General features: G+C 44.9%; 1 protein-coding gene across 4 annotated transcripts in view; it reads left to right on the top strand.

The window, feature by feature from the left end:
* rbms3 (RNA binding motif, single stranded interacting protein) overlaps positions 1 to 20,815 on the top strand; it is a 247,507-nt gene that overhangs the window by 84,023 nt on the left and 142,669 nt on the right. For 3 of the 4 annotated variants that reach the window (XM_068575458.1, XM_068575461.1, XM_068575459.1), the window contains one exon: positions 20,561 to 20,718. In XM_068575458.1, coding sequence (XP_068431559.1) covers positions 20,561 to 20,718 — 158 coding nt within the window. The remainder of the gene's footprint in view (positions 1 to 20,560; positions 20,719 to 20,815) is intronic. The other variant, XM_068575460.1, reaches the window with a different exon arrangement.

The following is a 20,815-nucleotide window of genomic DNA, read 5'->3' as shown; positions in this document are numbered from 1 at the left end:
AAATATGCAGTTTCTGTGAGGGACCCGCTGCGGAGAGGGAGCGCTCTGGTTTTTCAGAATGAAATGCGAGTAATTATATGATAACATATCGTTAAAGAAAAGAATAACTTTTAAGGCAAAACGCTCGGATGACATTTATTTCATAGCGTGCAGTTGTCAGTACAAAGTAGCTTTTATTGTAAGTCTTTATAGTGTAACCACTTCACCTCCGACACAGGCCCGCTGGTAAAATGGGGTGAAATGAAGCGTGGAGTGAAGTCTGGGCTCGCGAGACAGCTACACCTGTACTAACGCCAGAATACAAGCACTGTCATTCTGAGACCTCAACTCAAGCACTGTAATGACATTGCAGCTGCCAATATCAGCGTGGCGAGACATTTACAGTGCCACCAGTGTTTAACATCCACTTCTCTGTTTCCCACTCGTCACAAGGCAGAGCCAGTCGATACCGGATCCGCTTGCACGTGTCGGCCTTTCTCTCTTTCCTGTAGCTTCCTGGAGGCTGCGATGCCGTTTTCAGATGCTGTGAGCACTCTGCTACCCTGAATGACCTTCCTTCAGGGAACTGACTTCCACAAGTCATTTGAGGTCGGGCTAAGTTTTTAAATAAAGCTGTGGGTTGTGGCGGCTAGCGGACCCTATATGCTTTTGTATATGCTAACCGGGGCTCAGCCGGAGCCAAACATACTCTTTTTTTCGCCATCATGTTTCCAAACACGACGCAGTCTGAATGCTTCCCATCGGGTCCAGTGGCCACATGTAGATGTTTAAGTTGGGTAAATATGAAGCTGTGACCACAGAATGTGAGAGTGTGTGGGGAGAGCAGCTGTGAGTGTCTGTAAAGACTCAATAACATGTATACTCCCTTTTACCAAAAGCCTGTTTATACAGTATAGATGATCCTAACCTCAAATACGTTGCTCTATGTAAACAATCAATCATTTTCAAGTGAATGTGTTTTGGGTTACCACTGGGTCATGGTAACGTGCTTTAATGTTAAAAAAAACACATGATTTTTCACGTACCGTCACACTGGATATACCTGTCATCACCGGTCTCTTTAAGCCCTCCTTCTGGAAAAGTCTGTTCTGATTGGCACAGCTCTGCAAAGGTTATTCTCAAGCTGTGGGCGGAGAAAGGGGGGGCGACATCTGATTGGCTCGTTGAATCGCATGTTTTCAGCCTGGGCTGTCTTATTTCACACTTTGTGAGACTCCAGATACCCAAACACACCGTACATATATATGACCACAGCTTTGGTTTCATCGTTGACAGACATTTAAGAAGAGGTAGATTACAGTACATCTATAAATGTACTTTACTCCACACAGTGCATTAATATCCCCTGATGTGGTGTGAAAGGGCTGTGAGTGGTCGGAAAAAGAGCAAGGCGCAATACAAGTCGCCCACCATTTATTTACCAAGTCCATAATCCAAATTGTAGGTTTTTTCAGTTTGGCAAAGATGCACTGTGAAGATTTCTTCACAACCCTATATTTTAATGTAATCTTTCTCTCACAATTCACAAAAAGATATTCTGCGTGATTGCTCCCCCCCCCCCTTCTCTTCCCCTGTTTCCTGTTTAGCAGCACAGGTTTGTTTTGCGGGTTAGAGAGGGTGAGTTAATGCAGACCGTCAAACCCGCTTGTAGCGCTGACCCGTGCAGATTGTGTTGTGACCCCAGCGGTGCCGCCATGAGCCTGGAGTTGGAATCCAATCTCCTCGCTGGGATAGGGTGCGTGTTTTAGCAGTCGGCTTTGAAAACTTTGCCCCCCACCTCCCTCCACCCCCTCCATCCCCACTGCCTCCTCCAACATGTCTATCATTCCTCTAATAAAACCTGGTTTGTTTTCACCTGTGATGACCCGGATTAGCAGGATTATTTATATTTTTTCCCTCACAGGAGGCGGTGGCACATTTGTTTAATCACATTAGCCCTTCTTAGACTGTGTGTAGAGACCGGAAAATTAGAACGCTTTGTTCTGTCTTAGAGAAATACATAAAAAAGAATATATAAAGATAACTGCTGGTAATATCAAATGTCAATCCGCCTCACTTTTATTATCGTTTTATATGATCATTTTCAGGGGTTCATGAGGTGACGGAACATAAAAAGGCAGCCGATCAATAGAAATATTTGCTCCACTGAATCACTGAATTACGATGAAATCCATAGCACTACATTATATTTAAATGATCATTTTCAGATTCAGCACCGTTCAAGAGGGATGATTTTATCAACCAAACAATGTCTGCCCTCATCTAGTGGTTTCAGATTACACTCGCTCTTCTTCCAATTACAAGCCTTGGAGGGAGGGCGGGGGGGGGGGGGGGGGGGATCGATGGCGACAGACAAGTGACATCATTAAGGCTTTCTGAGGGGAACTGAAATCACTCGGGGTCTGAGAGCCTGGTTTGTTTAACGAGTCATCCGAAGGAGCGCTTCTCCAAAACCCATTTGTTTCCGCTCTCAATTTGGGCCTTTCGCCTTTCGCCGTCCCCCGTCGGTGGTAATCGTCTGGAACACACCGGCTATGGCACGGCCACGCCGCCGCACGTGGAGATGCATTAGTACTGTTTTTTTATTTTTTATAAACGTGGCGCAGGCTGAGACTGCGCCCTTGTAATTTGATGAAAGTGAACACGGGGAGGGACGCGGTGCAGCAGGCTCACGAAGCAACTTCAGAGTGGATCGTCTGCAGCCTCTCTCAAGGTCAAAGGCATTAGCTGAATGTCGCTGTTACTTTTTCTGGGCTTTCTTTGTCAGACACACACACTTTACGTTCTCCCTCCCGCTATTCAGCACATGCTTTAGTCCCCTGACAGAACCTCTCTGCTTGAGCAACAATGAGTTTGCGAAGGAAAAGAGATTCAAGCATTATATAGAATGACTGGAAAGGAGGGAAACGCTTGACCCAACAGTTGGAAGAGGAGGACGCGGAGCGGAGCAGAGAGAGCGTTTTCCAGCGCGGACATACACGTTGAAATTAAAATCAAGGCGCAGAAATTGTGTTTGGATTTCAGAGACATCGAAGATTACAATCAAACATCAGGAACCTGCAGAGAGTCTTCAGTGAGATCTTCCTGAGAGCAAATAGCTAACGCTGTTGCTTGTTCCACAATCGCTGGCAACTTGCGTATTCTAAATAATTTGACTCAAATAGAGGAGCCATTAAGAAAGAAAAGAAAAGAGATGTTTTGATGAGCAAAAGGGAAACGTAGTGAAGACAAATGTGAGATAAGACATGCAGACATCTATGTGTTTACTGATACCTGTGTGAAGACATCACAGTATATTAAATAACAGAGATGGCTGATATGCCTTTTTTTCCGCTTGTAATTTCATATTGTCATCATGTTGGGAATTTCTCAGCCATTCAGTTGAGCAGCTGGTTGTGGATAACATAATCAGATGGAATTCCTGTTTTGAGCTAATCCATTGAATTAAATCCCTCGAAAATGACTTTGTACGTGGTGCAAAAAAAACCAACGAAAAAACAGACGCGTTGCTAATTGATTCTGCAATATTGCCAACACCCGAACACAACCAGATGTTTAAACAGAGCATCTATTGATATACATACTGTCAGCTGGCAGTTGAGCATTTCCTTTGGTGTCATATTCTTGCATACGTCTAATTCACACACAGTCCCCTTAAGGTCGGTGTCACCTTTTGTTTAGTCTTCCAGGCTCTAGTCTTGTCAGAAGGTGTCGCTTCTAAACTTCCAGTGGTGTTCCGGGCACCTGTCTTACTTACTTTTTGCCCGTTTAGCAGGAAAATGCAAACTGCACCATCTTGTACTAATAAATATATGTATAATACATTTCCATAATACATACAATGCAAAAAGTGTATTCCCTGAAGCCTCAGCCGGTGATTGCTGACTGCCGAACAGACGTCAATGTATTATGCAGTGGCATCATCGTCACCCCGAACGCGCTTTTAAGGTGTCCTTTTTACCCCGGCGACACTTCATCCCGCTCTGAGGAGGAGCAGAAAGGAGAGCGGGTCCGGGTTTGAAGGGTGAATGCATCCTACCACACTCTCAAAGCATGTAGAAGGGAGCCTGATTCGACTGCTCGCACTGTTTGCTCCCTCACGCCTGAGCTGGTGTGCTTCAAGGTGCTTCTTGGATTTCAGAAGGGGCCTTTAAACTTGAAACCAAAGCGAGGAACGTCATCTTTTTTTTCCTCGCCCTTCTGTGTATCTGGGATAGAAAAAAGAAAAAAAACGCTGGCTGCTTTTGTTTTTTGGTCCCAGCAGTGCTGAGAGTATTAAGCCTGCCCACCAATTAGGGAACGGCGATTCTCACAGCCCATGAATTATTAAGCGCGGCCCATCGACTAGGAGAAGCGACGGAGGGCAAGAGAGAGGGCCAAGCCACCTGAGCACCACCAGCTGCATTTGTTACCGCGTAAGCTGTCGGCGCACTGCGCCACGGCCGTTACCATTTTAGTACAAACACTGAGCTCCTGCGTTTGGTTTTGCCGCTGTTTTTTTAAAAATTATTATTATCGTTCTCCATCTACAAATTGGATAAATGCAGCATTTATTCAACCACCTGCATGTAGCAGGGAAAAAAAGGAAAAGAAGCAGGGTGACAGATAGGATAATGTATGGTATTAGATTGCAACTTGCAACACCGGCTACCCTCAAGGTCAACAAATTCATTCCTGCTGTAGAATTTATTGCCTGCTAGTAGCTCAGGCAATGAGGTGCCGTGAACCTTGAGCTCATGTCTATATAGAGGGTCTTCACCGCTGTATACTGGGTGGGGGGAGATCCTGCTTGTTAACTCTCCATTCAGACTGAAACATGACCCCGGGATAGCGACGGCCAAGGTCTGCTTCCTTTTTTTTTTTCTCTGCTGGGGGGAGGGAGGGAAGCACCGAGTTAACGTTCCCGAGTACCATCACCTCATCATAAATACTGTAAGTCTTTGAGACGGCGCCAATGGGCCGTAACTCGCGAGGAACGGCGGGAACGCTGCGAAATTAGGTGCCCATCAAATGGGACTCCTGGCGATTGTCGGCGCTTAAGATGTATTAGACGGAGAAGGGGAGCTGCTTTGTGTGGGAGCCCCCGCCTTGCTGGATAACAGAGCTATCATTATGCATGAATAATTGGATGCATTCCTTTTTATTTTTTTCCTCTCTTTTCACCAGTGGGCTGTTTAATGTAGCAGAGTTGTCAAATAAGGCTGTCGCATGGAGAAAGAGTGAGCCAAGACTGATTACTTTATGTGAATGACTTTTTTTTCTCCCCCTCTCTCGCAGAATTGAAATAATTCTGAGCAGTTAAGAGAGAAGTGGGACTGTGGAGAGAAGAATATATGTGGATATTGTGGTGAAGAGGGGGGGTTGTGGCTTTTAAGTGCGTTGTGATTTAGTTATTTATTGTTTTGCTGCAGGGAACGAGGCGAGAGGAGAAGGCTGGTCTCTCAGATGTCTTAAAATAGAGATCCTGGCTGCCTCCTCGCCAGCTCGCTAGCGCTGAAATGGCCGGTTCATTCTCCGTTTGGTGACATACATTAGCCGCGGTCCTGTTTGTCACCGGAATAGCTTAAGTGCCCTTTAGCTGGCATTCGATCCTGTGTTTTCCTCTCTGTTATGCCCCTTGTTTTCGGAAGAATCTCTGGGCCGAAATAGTGTAATGCTCGCACAAGAGCAGCGCTTTGTCCGTTAATCAGTGCACCTCCCTGTCTGGGAAACACACATCGCGTAATACTGAGCTCAAGCTAGAATCCAGAAATTGCACAGAAATTATGTCCTTCAGTTATCTCTCTCTCTCTCTCTCTCTCTGCGTGTGTTGTCTCATCTCTTTCCTCCCTTGAACATTTGATTTCTCCCTCTGGGCTTCACAAAGCAGCAATTTCAACAGTCTTGGAGAATATGCAACACACTGCGAGCCTGTGAGATGCTCTTTTTTTGGACACTGCCTTCTTGACGATAAGGCAACTTTCAAAATATCATAGAAATAGACGTACAGTGTTGATTCACAAGTATGATGTTGAGGAGCTATTTATCTATTCACATCAAATAAAGTGCATATAGATATACCTTATTAAAATGGTCGATATATAGACCAATAAGCGTGGTATTTAATTGTTTAATGTTATTATTGTGTCATATATTCATTTGATATTCTTTTGTACTGGTTATATAAAGAGCTACGTTAATAGGAATGGATGGAGGGGGAGCTCTGGGGAAGGCTCGTATATTGTACTTAATGAGATGTGGATTCAATGCAGTTGAGATGTGGACAGGAAATTAGCTGTTATATCTCAAATAGGGACGTTCATAATTAAATGACATTAGCTGACTAAGAATTTCAATTGATTAAGGCCATCAGTCAAACAGTAAAAAGAAGAAGAAAAAAAAACACAGGTCCGCCTTAAAGGTGCCCGACACGCAGCATCATGGTTTCTAATGGCTGGTTCATATTTTACATCTCCATGGCTGAAAGGTTTGGTGATGAGAGGGAGCCCCTGTGCCGAGAATTAATAAGGTGGTTGTTGTTCTCACGGGGTTTAAGGGACTGGAAAACCCTCTGTTCAGGGTCTGATGTTAAAGCAGATTTCTGGAAAGTCTGCAGTTGGTGATTAGTGATGGTTTGTGCATCAGTTATGGTTGCAACTGGGTGTGCCATGCACTAATCTTGTTAGTTAACAGTAAATTATAACCTAATGAGGGTTGGCTATTGGTCAGAATATATGTATATATATATATATATATATATATATATATATATATATATATATATATATATATATATATATATATATATATATATATATATATATATAAACAGTCTGTCACCCAGTAAAGTTGTTGTCAGTAATCAAAGTTTTGGCTAAATGTGTTCTCTAAATTTAGTCGTGGGAAGCAGAAATAGACTTACTTAGAAGTGCTGAAGTCTAAAGATTTAGATCCCTTAGTGTCAGAGACAGCTGTCGCAGAGTTTTCATGAGCTGCCTTCTGCCTCTTTGACTGGATTATTCCTGTAGTCTCGTTGTTAGTCTGTGCTGCCCCTGAACCACGATCAGAGGTCTTCAGGATGACGTGTTCTCTAAAACAACAATGCTGCCGCGTGAAGAGCGTTGACCAGAACTGGGCCCAGACTGGGACTGAAGGGGAGCTGCAGTCTGCTGCTTCCTCGTCAGTCGGTCATGAGTTGTTTACTTACTTTCTTTCCCAAATTGTGACTCAGCCTCATTATCGTGCGCTCTACACCTGCCAACCAGCTGTAGCCTTCACTACGCACTTACCATTAAACTGTCTATTGACGGCCTTTTGTTATGTCTGCTTTCCTTAATGTCTGCTTCAATTACCTCAATATGTGCCTCCGGTTAACCAAAGTGTAACTGCGTATCCCTCTGTGTCCTTGAGTTTACCGTAGTTCTGCTTTGGTGAAACAGATCGATGGGCTCCGAGATGAGTTTTAAGAATATGCTGGGTCTGATGAGATTGAAGCAAGTTAAGTTGGGCCTCTTGTGAAGCAGCCTCTAACTAATTAATTCTACATTTCCAGCGTATTCTTTCAAGAGAAAAACGGAGGAATGTCACCCTGGCCCGTCGACTGCATTCTGTGTGTGGCAAGCCTCGCCTCCTTGTCATCCGTCGGGGTCTCTGAAATTATAATAAAAAAAACAACAAAAAAACAACAAAACAAAAACCAGCGTGAGCGTCATTGTGATGGTAATGGTCCGTCCTCAGCCGCGGCCAGACCCCTTCATATTCAGCGCCACAATGACTCCGCTGTCTTGGGTATTTTAAGAGGTGGTCTGCCGCCGCTGGCAGACGACCGAGCCGAGAAGCTTCCTGTTCATGTGGTAATCTGCGCGGCGGTACAATGGAGCGAGCGCTGTTCTCTCAGAGCCCGGCCCCGCACATTCAGCCAGAGAATGGAGGGCCGCACACCACAACAAAGACAGTCCGCTGCTATCATCTCATGAAAAGTCTCCATTGGAGGGTAAATAAATAGTTTAGGAACCCTTTAGCGAGCACAATAGGCCAGACCACCGGTGATTTTCATCTTTGACGTCTCCTCACAATTTGCCGTGCCTATTATATAACGTCGGGCTGGAAAAACATAGTGCTGAACAGAATGTACTAACTTGTACCTCAATTCTATTTGACTTTGAGGCGAAGCTTTAAGGGCGTTTTTTTTTTTTTTTTTTTTGGGTGGTGCTGAATAAAAAAAAAATGAACAGGGATCATTTTCGTCACGCAAGATTTCAATTTGAAATGAAATAAAAGCCAATTGTCAGATTCATTAGCTGAGAGGGGATTCCACAGTACAAGCTCAATGTTCCAGTGACTACTTTTCAATCTGTCGCAATGTGTGTGCATTAGACACAAGGGTGACATCATGAAAAGAAGTCGAAATAGCCTCTTGAATTTACGAAAAGAAAAAAAAAGCCTTTATTGCTATAGTTGCTCTGCATTTTCAGAAAGTTGTTTTGAGAGGGAGCATAAAAGCAATTCACAGAGAAGAAGAGCCATAATCCCCACGGCTTTGATTCATGACGCGGCTTGCAACAGGATTGCTGATTTGGGACAATTGCACATCTTTTCTTGAAATTTATGGCCATTCTGTCGGCACAGTGATGCTAAATTGGACCTCTGAGAAGCTTCGTGAATTTGTGAATAGATACACTACACAGGGAAAGACCGAGTGGTGAGCACTCGTTTCTGTCTGCCTTCAATGGGAATGAATGAGCAATGGGTGGAGGGGGGGGGATACATGAATGGAGTGCACGATCCTTGACTTTTTTTTAGCCCACTTTTAAGTGGAAAGAATGAATAACTTCAGTTTCCTTTGAAAGATATAAAAAGGACTGATAGCATCAGTGTTGCGTTTGTTCTAACCTGCTTGAACCCAGATGGCCTGTGTTTATCTACGCGGGCTGTGATCCGTTACCGTGTCCAAGGGCTGCATGCATTAAACTCGTCCGGCGGCCCAAGTCCCTGAGGCAGGCAGTCAGGCAAAGGGGGAAACATTACACCATTACGCTCACCTGTTCCACAGCCATGGTGACTTATCTCATGAATAAATCACACCACCGAGGCCTGGACGACTCAGACGCTGCACCTCTTCTCCTTCGGCAAACGTCTGCATCGCTATTCATCTTTCTCTCTCGCCCTCTCTGCTACTTTTTTTTTTCTTCTTCTATTTTCGACTCCTCGCCGCCCTGTGTCTTACACCTCTCATTTGAACTGGCCGCCCGACAGCGCTCCACTTTATTTATCACGCCGTTGTGACACTTTTGGATAAAGCTCTGTACCCGCACTGATTGAACTCTGCCCATGTGACCTGGGAAGCACAGATCATTCCCCTTTGGTTTCCAGTTAGTCTTGGGATTGACAGCTCGGGACGGTCTGCCCAGAAGAGGCCTTTTAAATCACGAGTCGTCCCCTAACTCAGTAGTCATGCCAATATGCCAAACCAACGTAAATACTGAAAGCGCCTGTGCTGAAAATTAAAAGTGAAATAGACTGATAGGTAGGGAAATAAAAAAGAATACAAGGTATGGTGGGGGACGGGGGCTTCTGTTTGATCCTTGTCTTTGATGTGAAAACCTTACTTTTCCTGACACATCTTTCTTGGTTCTGACATATCCAGGTGAACAGAGGCAGAATAGAAAGCAGTGATCCCAAAGATGTTACACTGCGGCATTGTTCTCACGTCGACCCGAAGTAAAACAATCCTCTGCATACCTCCGCTGCTGACGGCAGCCCTGCAGTATGTGAGCTTAGGCCCGAGGAGGCAGGCGGATACAGAGCCTATTGTTTTTTTTTTGTGTATGTTGAGTAACGCTGATATTCCTTCAAGGGGGATAGTTGCTGCAGATTCTGGCACGCCGTCGTCTTTGGCCTACTAAACTCTGCTCAACGCTATGTTAAAACTCCCCCAACGGCTGTTAGACGGGGAGGAGAAAGAGGGTGGAGAGAAGGCGGGGAGAGACTCGGAAGAGGGAGGGAGGGGCAGGAAGGAGAAATGGAGGACTAGCAGCCCGATGAGGATTGGGATGGATTTAGGGATAGATGAGAGCTGACTGAAGGGATTGGAGAGGGTGAAGAGAGGATGGATGGAGCACTAGCAGGGGGGATAGATTCAGTTATGGAGGGTTAGAAGGGGAAAACAGGAGCGGGGAGAGGGGTGAAGATGGGCCACAGGACCGGAGATAAGCAGCGGAGACAGTTGTGAGCTGTGGGGAATCTTTTATCCCTCGTCAAAGCACAATGCCTGCATTGTGACGCTGAATCGAGTGGGAGATATGTATATGTTGGATGCTGATTTACTGCTTTGTCAAATTGTGCTTGTTCAGTAAGGATGATGAGTCATTTCCTGAAGTACACTATCAGCCCACTTCAGAGTGTAAACTTGCAGCAAATAATGTGACAAATTAGATCTCGTCCAGGGCCACAGCAAAGTGACTAAACCACAAAATGCCTGCAGCCCGGAAGGCATTGAGTGAGCCGCGTGGCAAATCCCAGGTTTGAGAGTCTAAAGGCCTCAAAGGTGGAACTTTCAGACACGCTGACCTCACACAGACAAGAATGGTGATGCAGTCAGGTCAAAAAGTGGGAAGAACAGCCGTAGAACAGGACAGTTTACAGTGTGGGTTGTGCTGATGTACTATACGCCCTCAGGTGTTGACGTAGCTTTCACATTTTCAGGGTAAACTAACATTTTGTTGTGCAAATATTTGGATACAATTAGATTTTGCAAACATGCAAAAGAACCATGATGATGTTTTCATCTTGCTCCCCCTCACCCCCCCCCCCTCCTCTCTACCCCCTACCCGTATTAGAAAACATATTCTCGTCGGTTTGATTGCCTGCTGCTGCACGACCTTTTCTCAAACACATCCAGAAGTTCACATCCATCAAAATCTCATTTACAGCTCGCCGCGCAATTACAGAATTGCTGGATAATGTGCCATTTTGTTTTTCACACCGCAAGGTTTTTCTTTTTCTATTTTCTTTTCAGTTGTCATAAAGAACTGAATACCTGAGTTACTTTGTGCCTCATTTAAATTGTGTATGTAGAGTGGAAACATTTGAGCAATAATCAAAAATAATAAGAGCCAAATAGACCTTGAATATTACTCCATTGCAAATGTGCTCTCTCTATTTCTAAGCGATTAAACAACCGTGTCGCCACCTTCCTGCTGCTACTTGTACACCTGATTTTTCTGCCTGTTGTGAGGAAAGAACACAGCGGCAAGTTGGTTGGAATCACCGTGCGAAACTACTGGATTTGTTTTTCAGATGTGCGCCATAAAAGAAGCCCATAAACTACTACAAACCTGACTGTTTTCCATGCCCCTAGCTCATTGGTTCTCCCTGTGTCTCAAGTCTTCCTGCCACAACGGTTGGTGTTTAGTGCCAGTATTTAGTCTGGCAATTGTCAGAGACGCATAGGCGGGGAAGGCCAAAGTGACATTCCAGACCCAGTACAGCTACTTTGCATGTGAAGAGAAAATTAATATTCAACGGGAGTAAGAGGATGCGCGTTCTCTCCTGTGCATATTTTCTATACATATCAGCATCTGTGTGGGTTGAATCGTTTCATCTTTGCACGGCAGCGGTCACATCGGGTGCGACGCTTCTACTTTTTTGTGCGTCAATGCCACATTTAAGATTATACCCGCGTGGTTTGTTTTTCTGAATTTCTCCGCAGGCATGGAATACATTAACGCGTTCACAAAACTAGGTGCAACATGACGGCGATAGACCGGAACATGGCGTAGTTGAGCAATGGGAAAGGATGGGTTGAACTCGCACACTATCAGCGCTGACTTTATTATAGACACGTGTCGTGGATCTTCGTTTACCATTCGATGTGAAACAACCGCTTATTCTCTAAGCCACCGTCTGCGTCGACCGATTACAAGGAGGGGGCAATTAGCAGCTCAATAATTGAAATAAAACAACCTTAAAATGAGGCAAATGACAAAATCAATAGGATACAAATACAAATAGGAAAAGCCATTGAGTAAATGAATGAAAGCAAATAGTCTAATATTTGACTAGTCTTCATATTCTCTGAACAGTAATTGATTCTGCTGTCCTTTTCTTCTGAAGAAGACTTGGGAAACGCTCACATTTTTCTGTATGAGTTGCTTTTCCTCTAGGTTATGAGGATATTTCCCGTTTGGATATGAGACTTGGACTGTATATTGTCTGGTCTGCCTTCCCTATCCCCTGTTTGAACCTCTCTCGTGTACAACAGTGGATTATTTTCTACTGCCCGTCTAATCTTTTATACATGGCTGTTTGCGATCTGGCTCCACTTGTAATTTGTTGGAGCTGCCGAGGGTTTTAGTGGAAAGACTTTGATACATAATGTGAACTCGGTGCCTGATGAAGGTCAATGATTGAAACACTGCATCGTGACTAGGCTCAACCTTTTCTTTCCATACACAAAGCATAGCATGTAGACGTGCGTTACGCCCGCTGTTCCAACATTTACTGAGCAAAAAAGCTGCTTGCGCTCTCCTTTAATGTGTTAAAGTAGTCCGTGCGAGCCTGCTGTTTGTAAGAGCGGTGACAGCATCGCTCAGCTATGCAAACACTACGTATTACTTTGAACATATGGCTAGGGGCATGCAGTCAAACGCACACTGAAGTCAGCGTCGGGCAGTAACTCATGCACGAGGCTGTCCGGGACCTTCGAGCCTCTTTGCCGCTCTTGCACCAATTACAGTCTTATTTATGAATTTGAGCACAGTTGACCTTCTGGAAGAGGAGACGTAAATTTGTTTGTCAGGAGAACGGCGTAACAAATGGCATTCTGGGACGGCTCAAGCTTCCTCTCTATCAATATGTCCCTTGTCTCTCTCTCTGCCTCACTCTCTGTCTCACTCCCCTTGGCTTCCACACTTCAGCAATAACTCGTCAACCGGTCAGCCGTCCAGTAGTCAGTCATTTAGAAACTACAGTCGGCCAACAAGTCTGTCTTCCTGGACTGCCAGACGTAAGTGGACCTAGAAGAGAGTGTTCCAGTGTCCCTCTGACGCTCTCTCTATCCGGGAGGACAATTCAGCACTCTGTTGGTGCTCACGCTTCCTGTGAAAAACAGAACTGGAGCAGAACACATTGATTCACATATGCGACCAAATAACTGATGACAAATCTTTAATTGGCTGCTTGAGCAAGTTCAGAGCACTTTTGTGTTAGAATGATACATTGCTTAGTTGATTGAAAGAATATGAATTAGGATTTGCTTCTTTTTTTATCATTTGCATCATCGTAAATATCTTATCAAGTTATCTAAAAAGTGACTTTGTTGAAGTTATACTCCTGTCAGCATGACTGACTGCATGACTAACAGCTTATTAATAAATACATCCATTAGCCACATTTGTCAGCCTAAAATTGAGGGTTTGGTTAAACTGAGCTGCGGACCAATCTGGAAAGACTTTTTGTGTACGCATCATAGCCACAATATATCAGTGGTTCAGTTTTGAGAGCCAACCTTTTGAACATTATCTTCCTCTTCTTCTCCACACTCTCTGTTATCCTCTGTCCTCCCACTTTCCTGCTCCATCCATCCTGCAGTGTCCACTCCCACACCGGCTAGCTAGCAAACAGACCCAGCTGGCCATAATGATGACAAATCAACCCAAATATTTACGTCCATCGAGTTTCACTTTGACTCTGCCCACGGCTCGCTTTCAGCTCTTTTTTTTTTTTTTTTTTACCGATCCCTTTGCGGCAGTCGCCTCACCCGCAGCCAAACCGCCGTAATCGCTCTCCGCAAACACTTCAGTCCCAGTTATGTCACCTAAACACCGGCTGACCTTTTAATGTCTGCAGAGAAGCCAGTTTATGGTTGGCCCAGGAGTGGTATAAACATAGAAGCTCACCGTGTGCTTGTGTGTCTTTTGTCCCAGGTCCTACTCACTAAACACGAGTCCGGTGATGGAGGGCCTCACTGAGGGAGTTACAGCTCCAAGTAACATGCTGGAAGTGGAACTGAACAGGCTTCCTTCCTGCTTTAGTTCCTAATTGTGACAATCCGTGTTTAATGTACATTTGGATATACATTTTAAGCAAAGAGAAAGTCAGATAAAAACACATCAGCTCAACATGTGTGTTATATTGATTAAATATCAGCTGATGATTAAACTCAGTGAAACATTCTAGACTCTGTACCCAGAGCAAACTTCTCCCCGCTGTGTTTCACGGCCCCATGCTTATTCCTAGTATTAGTTAATAACACATGATTCATTTAGTTGGGGATGCTGTACGTGGGTGATTACTAGAGCGGGTCCTGAATCGGTCAAAGCTCCATTCATAATATTGATTCCAATGATTATTAATAATTTACGGAAAGATCGGGTACAATACTCCACCTTCTCTTCCAATCTCTCAAACAAACACACTACATTACGTAACCCGGTCTGAGCAATCCAACACCTCCATAAATACATATATTATCATTATAATATATATACATATATATATAATTATTATTATTATAAATATATATATATATATATATATATATATATATATATATATATATATATATATATATATATATATATATATATATATATATATATATTAAGGACCTCTGCAGACAGCATCCCTGAAGCCCCGCCCCGGCTGCTGCAGATAGCTCTGTTTGCTTGTTTGTTGAAGTTCATGGACAGAACTCAACCCCTCAACTCCTTTTTAATGTTTTCATTTTGTTTCATTTTTGGCTTGAATGAAAGCTTTTTTCGAGGTCAGGTCTAGGTTGTTCTTTGCACATATGTATTTCTAGTCTTCTAAACTGTGGGGATTCTGGAGCATTTATTGATCCCACAGTACTTCTCCGGATGAGAGTACCAATTCAATTATTAAAAGACGTGTAAATAAATGAAAGTTCCAAGATGAATGCACCATTTCTAATTGATTTCTCATAGTAAAATGATGCACTTCAGACCCAGGACTGTTTTCTCACCATGTCACGCCCCCTTGCAGCTGAAACAGAAGACTCTGTGTTTTTAAACAGTGACGCTACATAAGGCACGCCTTGTTTACCTCTATTGCTGTTGTCCACTGTGTCAGACAATATGTATACATCCTATCTCCTCAGCCCCACCCGCCCTCCGGGAAAGATATGTCCTCTATTTCAACTCTGGGGCTCTGTATCCAGACACATGGGCCCTGACACGGAAGACACCATCCCTCTCTAATCTGCCCCAAAGAGAAAAAAGGGAGGCAGTGAATAAGGCAGTGAGCAATAAGAGAGGCAGGAGAGAAAGAGCTCCATCCACTGCTTTGAGACGGACCAATCAGCATGTTTAAAATTAGCCCCCTGCGTCATTGTCCACGGCGGTGTTGGCTTACCACTGTCCCAGATCCCAGGGCCTTTTGTTTTTACTGAGGAAGAAGGCCCGCAGGCTGCTGCGAGCCCAGAGAGACTCAGACCGTCACGGCGACTCCTGTACTGCTGTAATCCGTCTCTTTCTCATTTTCTCCTTTTTTATTTTCTTCCCATATTTGCTACTTTTTTTTTTCCCGCCCATTCTCCTTTTGTTCTCCCGGGCCCTCTCATACCTGTAACCACGTCTTTCTTCCCTTATTCTCTCTGTCCTCCTGCACTGTCTCCGTGCCCGTGCAGACGGAGAGCTCCCTACCGGGAGACATGTGGCTGTCGAATCCTCGGCTTTGCATTCCCATGTGCGTTTGCCGATGTTTTGCTCGTCACTCCTCTGGCACCTCGACGGGCGCAGACAATGAGAGAAAGCGTGGGGCATTAAAAACAGGAGGCCAAAGGAGGACCGGCTCTTTTCCCCTCCGTCTTCCAGCGTCCCTCCCTCTACTCTTGGCATACATGTTTCAGGGCTAAAGGTTTTGAAGCAGCTATTCAGGATGGACGGGGGGGATTTGTGTTCCTCCAGCGCTTAGAGGCTGATGCGAACGCGGCCGACCGCAGAGCTTGCTGTTAGTTCTGGCAGTTTAGAAGGGATGCCTCTGGGACTGTGCTTGTCTTTAAGAGTCTTTGCAGAGACTTTGCCAGCATGAATTAATGGAGGATGAGCTGAGAGGCTTTTTCCTTCAATTTAAGGAGACTGCTTGTCATTTTTTGTGGCAGTTTATTTTTCTTCTCTTTGAATGCGAGGGGAACAAACAGAAAGAGAAATAAGCTTGCACACACAAGCACGCATACGTTTCACCCTTCCCGCATGGTGACAGCGGATCCCCAGTAGTGGCGTGCTGGCCATGGGGGGTTTGGGCTGGGCTGAGCTGGTTTACTGATATCGACAGCGTGGCCTTGTCTGGCCTATTGCCAGTGTTGAGCTAGCTCTGGCTGGCTGCTGTGGCCTCCTATAAATCAGGGCCAATTACCACGGTGGTGCACAGCCGCCTCTCCTCCAGTCGCAGCCCTGCCCTGCAGAGTGCAGGGAGGCAGGGAAGCCACAGCCCTGCTTTCAGTCCAATTAGTGCTCCGGCCGCCCTCTGCTCTCTTTGGAAAACATTGTGTACTCACATGGTATGCTTTCACTTGTTCCTCTACAAGTCAGGAACCACCTTTTCCAAAGATAGAGAGAAACTAAAAACCACCTTCCCAGGCGCAGATGATTTACATTTTTCATGCAATTGTAATAACATTGGAATTTTTGCTCCCACCCTTTTCCCCCCCAAAAAAAGTGTATTTACGGTGCTCATTTTAACTTGAATGTTTTGGTCATATTTTGTCAATGGCATCTTACTCTTGCCATGCGAAAAACATGAATCTTATTTTAGATTTTTTTGATTGTTCTTTCGGGGGTTGAGAAACCTCTCCCACTTCTAAAGTTGAACAAACCATTCATCAAATGGTGGATTATGGGTGCGTAAGGGCTTCATACAGTGTGCAGATGCTGTACAAACAGAACACCGGCATGTAAATAACCAGTAGGTCTCGGACCACGTATTACTCTCGGTGACAGAGCCGGCTGGCTGGTGTAAAAAAAATGATGTGGGTGTGTGAATATCAGCCTATGCAACGTATGTCAGATTTATCATCCTCACTTAATATGCTCGTAAACATTGGCTGGCATGTCACAGAGACTGTGACCTCCCCTCCCCTCCCCTCCGCTCCCCTTGCCCGACTGGCTCAGTAAATTGGGCCTGTGTAAACCATTCTGCCCGTCTAAAATACAGTGCGGCAAATTGAAATCCCCAGTAAGCCTCTGGAGCAGCATGTCACAGCTGGGTGGGGAGGAGGGAGAATGGAGGGGTATTTTCTTTTCCTCATTTACCACCTGGAGGCTTTTGAAGTGTCATAACCAGCTATTCTCCCACAGTCTCTTCTATTTCTCTCTTTAACTATTTCTCTCTCGCGTCTTCTTTTCTTTGTCACTCCGTCCCTCCCTTCTCTTGCTGCAATACCCCCTTTGTCGAGTGCTGCATTCAATCATCATTCTGACTCATAAGGCCTGTATTTATTATATATTTGAAAAGCCGGTTCTTACAGGCTGACAGGCTGAGGGTAAACAGCAATCGTGGAACCGTCCGGAAACAAGCTCGGTTATTAACCTCTCGTGGGGGCGACAGGAGGAAGCCGAGAGAGAATTTGATTAGATAGAAAAAAAAACGAGAAAAAAAAACTGGGAAGCCGTTTTGGTGGGAATGCGTGTGTGCCAATAAGTGCTTGCTCATTTCACTCCTGCACGTCTTAAGGTTCCCGCCCAACACATGTGCGTACATACATTACACATGTAGACACACAGACACACACACACACACACACACACACACACAAACACACACACACAGGCATTTGAAGCTCTGTTGGCAGTTCTTTTCCATTTTGCTTATCCAACTTGTGATATTCTCTAACGCAAGAGAAACTCCCTTCATAAAAAAAACTAAAAAAACACCATTAAATCCACAAGTTCGGTGTTAAACCCACTCACCCCGTCCCAGTGTCTACACAAACAGTCGCCTTTCCTCTTGAGATCTCCGGCACCCATTCCATCCTTGATCCCGGGGGACTCTAACCTCTCTCTGTGTCTTCTCGTCCAACACTGTAAGTAATGAGCTGGTTTTGACCCTCCATGCTTCATTGTGTAAGATTTCAGCTTCTGACCTTAAAAAATGAAAGCAAATCGATAGGGCGGGACACATGAATTCCAAAGCCCAGGACGCAAGCCAAGGCTGGAGCCCAGGGAGGAAGACGAGGACGAGGAGGAGGGGTGTGTGTATTATTAAAGGGCTAAAACAAAAGAAGAACGAAAGAAAGAGGCTTTCAATTAACCTTCAGTGCTGACAGCAACTCTATGTAGCTCCTCCTGTTTGTGCTGGTGAATTTCTTTGTGTTGCAGTTATGTAAAGTGCTTTGTGCGTTTAATGTTAGCTACAGTGGACTAGGGGAAAAATAAAACGAAGAGGCGAAGAGAAGGGGGGCGGGCGGGCGTAAGGTGAAAGCATCAAAGTCGAGGCTGGAACTGCAGCTGTGCACATTCCAGTGACTTTGAGTGGGAGAAAATAACTCCCATGGAGCGCTCGAGAGATTAAGATTCTTCTATTCTACCGCCACTGCAAGGTAACGGGAGTGACCGGAGACTAGTGGGATCGTAGCCCCTGCATGGCAACTTTAGACTTGAACTTTACAGCTGTTGGACCGAAGTTAAGACTATTTTAGATATTATAAAGACAACATTCTGCACTCGAGATTTGTCTGGAATTACTTGATAATGAATCTAAAGTTGCTCTAGAAAATTAAAAGCTGCTCTGGCGATACGATTATTTTCATTGCCTATTAATCTGTGAAAGATTAAAAATGTCAGTGTTTCCCAAACCAATATTTATGTCCTGAGATGTCTTTTTGTCCACAACTGTAAAGATATTCAGTTTACTGTCACAGAGGAGTAAAAAAAAAAAAAACATTCACATTCAAGCAGCTGGAATCGGATCATTATAAATTACTCAAAAGGATTAATCAAAATATCAAAATAGTTGGTGATTCATTAACCAGTCGGCAAACAATAGATTAATCGTTGCCGTTCTTCTAGCAAAAGTGCCCTGTACTTGGCCTCCTAGGTGTGTGTCTGTGTCGTCACGTGACGTGTATGTCCCTGTGTGTCTGTGTGTGTGTGTGTGTGTGTGTGTGTGTGTGTGTGTGTGTGTGTGTGTGTAGTGTGTGTGCGTCCAGCACAGCGAGTGGCTGCCCATCAGTTCCACTTAGCTCAGCGTGGTAATTGGCCGTCCATTGATGGACTTGGCTCCCTCTTCACGCTCCAGGGACCCCGGCTCTTTGTTTGAGGAGCGGGAGGCATCACGCTGGCACGGCGCACACGCTTAAAATAGCGCATCAAATCAGCCATGCTTCGGCAGCCGCTGCTAACGTGTGGGGCGGATTGGAAGGCTAATGGTGTGTGTGCGTTTGTGTGTGTGTGTGCGTGTGTGTGTGTGCGTGTGTGTGTGTTTCTGCAGCATGGTATGGGGTCCTTAGGTTCTCTCTGGGGAGGATAAGAGGTTAAGATGGTTAACTGGAGCCGGTGGTGGTATTCAGTCATGTCCCCTTCTCTCCGTCACCCTTTTTTTTTTTTCTTTTTCATCCATCCATCACTCACTTACTTTATTGCAGTGTGCATCGTCTCTCACTCACTCTCTTCTACTGTAGTGTTTCTCTCTCTCTCTCCATCTCCTTTTCCGCTCATGCCCACAGGGCCCTGCTTCTCTCTTCCTGTCACTATGTGCAGCGTCCCTGCAATAGAGATATAAATGGGCTGTGAGCAGGGGGCCCTGACTCCTACACCATAAATCTACACTAACAGCACAACAGGCACATGAGGAGAGCAGGCAAGGAGGAGAGGGGAGGGAGGAGGGGAAAAAGGGAGGGAATCACATAGCTCAAACATTTTGAACACATTCTGGAAGAAAGACGATGGATAGCACACCCTTGGAGGTGCAAATTGTTTTACAGCTGGTTTTGAGGGTATGACTGGAAAGCAGGAAGTTGCCTTTCTTTAAAATCCTTGTGAGATGCTGGAAGCCCTATGAACTGTCATTTCGGCGTGTCGCCTTGGTGATATGTTTACTTTAAATAAAAAAGAAATGTAGAAATGTTTGCACTCTTGACTCCAGTCTCATGTTGGAAGAGAAAAAAGATTCCTCTCACTGACAAAGAACTTCAGGTGCAATTCATTGCTCTGTACCGCCTCAAGTTTGGTGACAAGTGAAAGTATTCAGCGCAGAATGTGTCTCTCCTTATTTTTTCAGACTATTTTGTCATTGAGCGGAGCTCTTTTCTCCACATGAGAACATTTTCCGTGCAATGTTTTCTTCATATTCAAGGCTGAGGTTAGATTTTTAGTTTTCTTGAAATTGTACTCATTCGTTTGTGCCGTCGGGTTTTCCATGTCTTGGTGACCCTGATCCCAATTGCTGTGATGACATGGAAGTGATGGTGCCTGCTGTTTCTTCAAAAACATTCTTTTTTTTCTCACACGTTCTTCCGCTTTCTTTATTTATTTTTCTCACCTCACCTTTCTTGTCTTAATGAATTAAACCGATATTTTTAGCTGTTGGTGTTAAATCTTTCCTCTCTTTTTTTTTTCCTCCCTAGCAGTCCTATGCTCCACCCCCTCATCCCATGGCTCCTCCCAGCCCAAGCACCAACAGCTGCAGCCAGGGAGGGGCGGAGCAGCTGAGTAAGACCAACCTGTATATCCGAGGCCTGCCACCTGGGACCACCGACCAGGACCTCATCAAACTCTGCCAACCGTGAGTACAGTTAAATACAGAGGAGCCCTGTCGCACTTGTCGATGCTACTGTGGGGAATAATTGGCCGTGATGTGCTTCTCATGCCTGCATACATTT

Source organism: Clinocottus analis, unplaced genomic scaffold, assembly GCF_023055335.1.
Source record: "Clinocottus analis isolate CAN_PGR_092001 unplaced genomic scaffold, fCliAna1.0.p SCAF_14, whole genome shotgun sequence".
Classification (NCBI taxonomy): domain Eukaryota; kingdom Metazoa; phylum Chordata; class Actinopteri; order Perciformes; family Cottidae; genus Clinocottus; species Clinocottus analis.
The sequence above is the reverse complement of the archived record's forward strand: the minus strand, read 5'-3'. Positions and strand labels throughout refer to the sequence as shown.